General features: G+C 25.4%; 1 protein-coding gene across 1 annotated transcript; it reads right to left on the bottom strand.

The window, feature by feature from the left end:
- Positions 1–3,260: 3,260 nt before the first annotated feature.
- On the bottom strand, positions 3,261–3,879 carry osi (electron transfer flavoprotein regulatory factor orsai). The gene is made up of 2 exons (XM_088202363.1): positions 3,720–3,879; positions 3,261–3,555 (listed from the first exon to the last, which is right to left on the bottom strand). Exons 1-2 carry the CDS (start codon positions 3,756–3,758, stop codon positions 3,355–3,357), a joined length of 240 nt encoding a protein of 79 aa, XP_088058489.1. The 5' UTR covers positions 3,759–3,879; the 3' UTR covers positions 3,261–3,354.
- Positions 3,880–5,809: the final 1,930 nt, after the last annotated feature.

Here is a 5,809-nt window from a genome sequence, read left to right as displayed (position 1 = left end):
TATTAATGGGAACGTATAAATTATTAATTTTTCTTCATCAGTGTAAAATTAATATATATCTATTATATTTATTAACAAAATATGTATGTGTTGGATATATATGATTTAAATTATAATTATACATATACATATTTCATTAGCTTATTATATACATAATTATAATATATGTATATCCAAAGCCCATTAGTATTATGAAAGAATGGATATTGTGTACTTAATAAAAATATATTATTTTCTTAGTTAATTATTTTTACGTTAAAATATATATTGTATCACTCTGCACTTCTTAATATTGCACTGTTTATTTTTATTTTTGTAAGCAAATTATTATGTATGAATGAATATACATATTTGCAAAAATGTTACTGACATATAAAATTCAAAAACTACTACATATTTATATTTGTAAAAAAAAACATATTATGTACAAGGTGGAGTCATTCGGTTTATTTTATTCACAAATAAAAACTAAATCTACGAGACATTTAAATTAATATATGTTTTGCTATAAATATTTAGGGCCCAAATACATGATAATCCGAAGCTTAAAAATATTGCACTAAAATAGACTTATGTTTTAGCGATAAACCACATAGAGTAAAATTTACTTTTCATTTGAATATTTTGTTGACTCAACCTGTACAATTGATATTTCCTCTAAATAAATTTAACTAATAATGTATATAGAATTAAATATTATATTACGTATATTATCATTCAATCATCAATAAAACATCGTTTTATAAAAGCTTTTGTTGAATTATTAAAAAACTAGCTATTGGTACAGACTTCCAATGAAAAGATGACCTCTAATGCATATTGCTTATTATTTTATTAATTAATATAATTTATTAATTAAAAATTGTGTATATTCTTATATTATATAATACTTTTCATAATAAACAAACGATACAAATCATTGGATCAATTGTATGATAGCATTAATTCACATTTTACAAAATTAAAGTCATCTTTTCTTCGGAAAACATAGTCATTGAGATATGATAGATATTTTGGGTTACTCTTACAAATATATGATAATTTATAAAATAATAAATATAATTTTTTCAACGAATTCCTGTTTATATGTTATATATGTATATGTATATAATATAGACATACCCATATACATGTTTGCTAATATATTATATGCGTATGTAAATAAATTCCAGGATATTTTTAAATCAATGATAAAAACAGATAAAATGTTTGCATTAAGAAAACGATATGAATATCATTGTTAAAAAGAAAATCGTATTATATACTAGTTATATTATAATTTCAAAGCGTATCTGCTTCAATATTGTTACATTAATGATTTATTTTAATAAAATTCATCACTGTTGAATTATTTTTATTGAGTACTGATTTTTGATATACATTAAGAGAATTTGTGTAGATAAATTAAATAAAAATATATTATTAATCGGTCATAATCTGATTTGTATAACGTTGAGTGGTGAAATAAATATACTGAATTTTGTATAGGTGTAGGTTAATATGTGAAAAACATATTTAGAAATGAGATTATAAATGTATGTGATTAAAATAGAAGCCTACGAACTGTTTCCATCACCATAGAGTTTTTAAAGCTTTAATATAAATTGAACTGAAACAGTGGAATGAGATCAATAGCCATTTGTCATTCATCATTATAGCACAGAAAAAATATGTTAAAAATACTACACAACTAATAAATTATAATAACAGTTTGTTACAAATAACTGTAGTTATGTATGCATAATTTTAAAATGAATCATATCAATCGTCCTTAAACAGAGCATTGTATTTATTTATATAATTTATCATCCAATCATGTTTAATATTACATATATATCTATATATGTATATATATATGTATGTATATGCGTGTTGTTTTTTAAGGTATCCCGGAATACCTTAAATTAATTACATGTATATACGCGTTATTATATTGTCATACTTTATTATATATTATATAATCTAACAATGAATTTCAAAAATAAATAATTGAAATGTTATATATATACACATATGTATATGTTTAAAAACTATACTGTGTTAAATAACATGTCTTTATATAAAAATACTTTTTCTTCTATATAAATTAAACCTTATTACCCTTTTGATTATCAATATTCAAATTTATGACAAATTTACTACAAACCTTCATACCACCATAAAAGTATTATTGTTGTGTTTGTCATGAGTTTGAGCTTAACACAACTAGTAAACTGACTGAGAAGATACAATAACCAATAATAAAAATATATAATATATCATATATTTTTCTATACTCAGCCATAATTGATTTTATTTAAATTTATGTTGTTATTCCATTTGTAACTTTCGGTGTTTCCTAAGGGGACCTTTAGGGAGTTGAGAAGAAAATATAACGTAACTGTTCCTGCAATATAATTTAAAATCCATGTCAGTATCAAACTTGAAATTTTTTTCACATTTCATTAAAACATGTATTATTGTTTAATTTATTAATATACATACAAATAAATCCTTAACATTATAAAAAAATCACTATATTAAAACTTTAAAGTATTGTTGTTTATGTAAACGTTTAAATGAAAATATATGTTTAAATGAAAGTGAAATGATAATATGTCGACTAATATAATACATTAAATAATTTAACTATTACGAAAATCAATGGTTATTAAATTAAAATATATTTTTCACTATTAATATTATTACTGTAAATAAATCATTCGTTGCCGATAAAATTATGAATTTAAACCCATTTTTTTTCCTTTTATGATATATTTGTATTAATAAAAATATTGGTATATACTAATTTCAGATAGTTTGAGTTTTTTTATAAACATATACTAAATACTTATTATTATATTGTATGTTGTTCAAAATATCTATTATGGAAATTTACTTTGTGATTTAATAAATATAGTGGTTATATGCAATGGTAAAAATATTTACAAATCCTTACCTTTAAAATATGTTTCAGGTGTTAATCCTTTTTGCTAATTTTGCAATATATCTATGTGGATGGAGTAAGATATACTATATTATTATTTTATTTGTAACAATGCTTGTACATAATTAAAATATAATTGAATACGAAAAAGTTATACATTTGTGGTTAGTATCACATCGTATAAAATCTGACTTATAAAAATGTGATTATAACACTTTCAACTAAAAATTTCGTTATAAACTTAAGATCGCTTACAAGAAACAACTTAACATCCATCCTATGAAATGACCCATATTAGAAATCATAAAGGTGAGTTGTAAATGAAATAACAATATAAAAGGGATAAATATACCACAACGATGCAATAATAAATTTATTATATGGCTATATACAGTGTATAAGAATATCAAGTATATTAACTATATCAATCATTCATATCTTCTTTTTAGTGTGCGATACTTTTTCAACATATAAAGTGCTTCTATTTCTTTAATCACGTAATCAGCATGTGCGATCATCTTTGCAATCTTCTGAGGATCAGTTTCGGTTTTATTTTTGGTAAACGCTTTATGGAGTTTGGACCTAAACGTGTCATATCCTTGTGGCCAATCTTTGCCAAGGTGTAACAACTAAAACATACAACATGCCATAGTTAGTATGGTGAATGAATTCACACATTTATAACAACTAAAACATATGCCATAGTTGATATGACGCAGGAAGACGCTAAAGCATTTAAATACTACAACATGTTTAATTTCCTATGAACGTTTATATCTTAATAATTACTTACCGTTTTATACAGATTAACAACTTTAGTACGATGTGACATAATCTATATTATTATTAACAAATGTTTCTTGAAAACAATTCGATCGACAAGTGAAACGTCATTTTGACATTACTTCAGGGTTAACATGTTGCGCAATATTTGTTAACGCGCCAAAATAAAAATTAAATCAAATATAGAACATACTGCTCGTAATATATTTATTTGTTTAAGTAATTAATTTATAATTTATTGCAATAAATAAAAGTTTTTTAAATAAATATTTCAATAGTGTTGCCATTAATTAATTAAAAATATAATATTAAGGTACGTCGTAGAATGATGTACGCTTAAAACTTATTGTAAACCTATTAAACCTCTATTGTTTGCAATTTTGCCAATTTATTAAAAATATAATTTAAATATAAATAAATATTAAGTTAGCCTAATCCACAATTGTCCTGGGTGAGCGATAAGAGCGTGTAATTGCACGCTCCAATCTTTCACTCCCTCTCGTCGCTTTACACGCAAGCGAGCGAAAGAAAAAAATATCTCATGGACCGGGTCTGCCTCCGCCTCGCTCTTTCATAAACTATTCAATGCCAGTTCATAATGTCGAGCTTTTAGAGATCATACTGTACTCTGTATAAAGTTTAGACTATGCAAATCAGTCGATGACTACTTCAGCTCATCTTGTGCCCAGAATTAATAAAAGTTAACCGCTTTGCAGATAAATATAAATCGAGAGCTTGACACCGGCAAACTATTATATGAACACCACCAAATATGTATCAACTTAGCAAGTTGGCTCGAAAATCTTTCTCAGAATATTTCTTTTAAAAGCCTATAGTAGTTAAAAGTTACTAATGCTCAGTCAATATCAATTGTATATGCCAATAATTGCAGCGACTACTTACATCGAGTTTTCATGGTTCCGCGACTAAATATCGAATTACATCTTCAGAGGTTTTCAAGATAATTGCCATGTTTGGTTAAAATCACCCAAAAGTCTTTTTATATTAGGATGTAGCATTTTATTTCATAGTAAGCACAGCAAATTAATTTATATCGTAATTTTAATTGATGCAATAAAGCAAGCGAAGCTTACAGTATATTTTATTAAATTACAATTTTAGGTGGATAGTGGTATTGGTAAATTATTGTTACAATCGCTCTGCTTCTCGCTTCACTTGCACTGAGTTATGATAATTATATTTTGCAGCGTGAATTAACCGAAACAATAAATGGTATTGTTCGGTATATTATATAACTAGTATATTTTTTTACCTTAGGCCGCTTTCATAAATTATGTCACAGGGTTTCGTGAAATTTTATCCCCCCCCCTTCATTATGTCACAAGGTGTCACATAATTCCAGATCTCTTCCTTCCCTCGTACGTCACGTCACAGAAGTAAATTTATTTTAATTTATAAAGACAAAAATATCATAGGTAGTGTAAGATATGTATTTGTGTGGAAGTAATGTTGCTTAATAATTTTTTCTACAATTTCTATATAATACTAATTAAAAATGTACTCCATATTCATCAGCATAAATTATAAATGAATCACACTCTAACACATTTGAGTTTGATTAATTATACATAATATTTTTATTTTAATAAAAAAAAATAATAATAATACATTAGGCTTTCTAATAAACAAATTTAAATTCATGACGTTAATATTTTTAAAAGACCATCAATCCTCCCTACCCCATACCTGTGACATAATTTATGGAAGCCGACATATATGTAATTGTTCTATTTTAATAATTGCTGAATATTTTTATTAAACTAATAAAATCACAAGTTTTGATTGAAATGTAGAAAATTAGATATGACAGATAGTCGTGCCACTGCCGAAGAACAGCCTCGTTTGAATGAAGCCGCTGAATATATAAAGTCCATAAATTTTATATTACAAAATTTAAGCAAGAGAAAAATAGGAGTTGCTATTAAAGTTGCTTGGTACGTGTGCCATGCTGGATGACACTACTTTAGAAACATGATGGTGTCAACTGTAAACAATACACACCGCTGCTGATGTATATTGATACTTTACCGGATGGATTGTGACGGGCTAGCAACTTGAAACAGATTGAGCCATTGCAGT

This window comes from Plectrocnemia conspersa, unplaced genomic scaffold (genome assembly GCF_051122295.1).
Source record: "Plectrocnemia conspersa isolate PC_06_02 unplaced genomic scaffold, ASM5112229v1 ptg000013l, whole genome shotgun sequence".
In the NCBI taxonomy this organism is placed as follows: domain Eukaryota; kingdom Metazoa; phylum Arthropoda; class Insecta; order Trichoptera; family Polycentropodidae; genus Plectrocnemia; species Plectrocnemia conspersa.
Note: the sequence above shows the minus strand (reverse complement) of the source record. Positions and strands in the feature narration are given on the sequence as shown.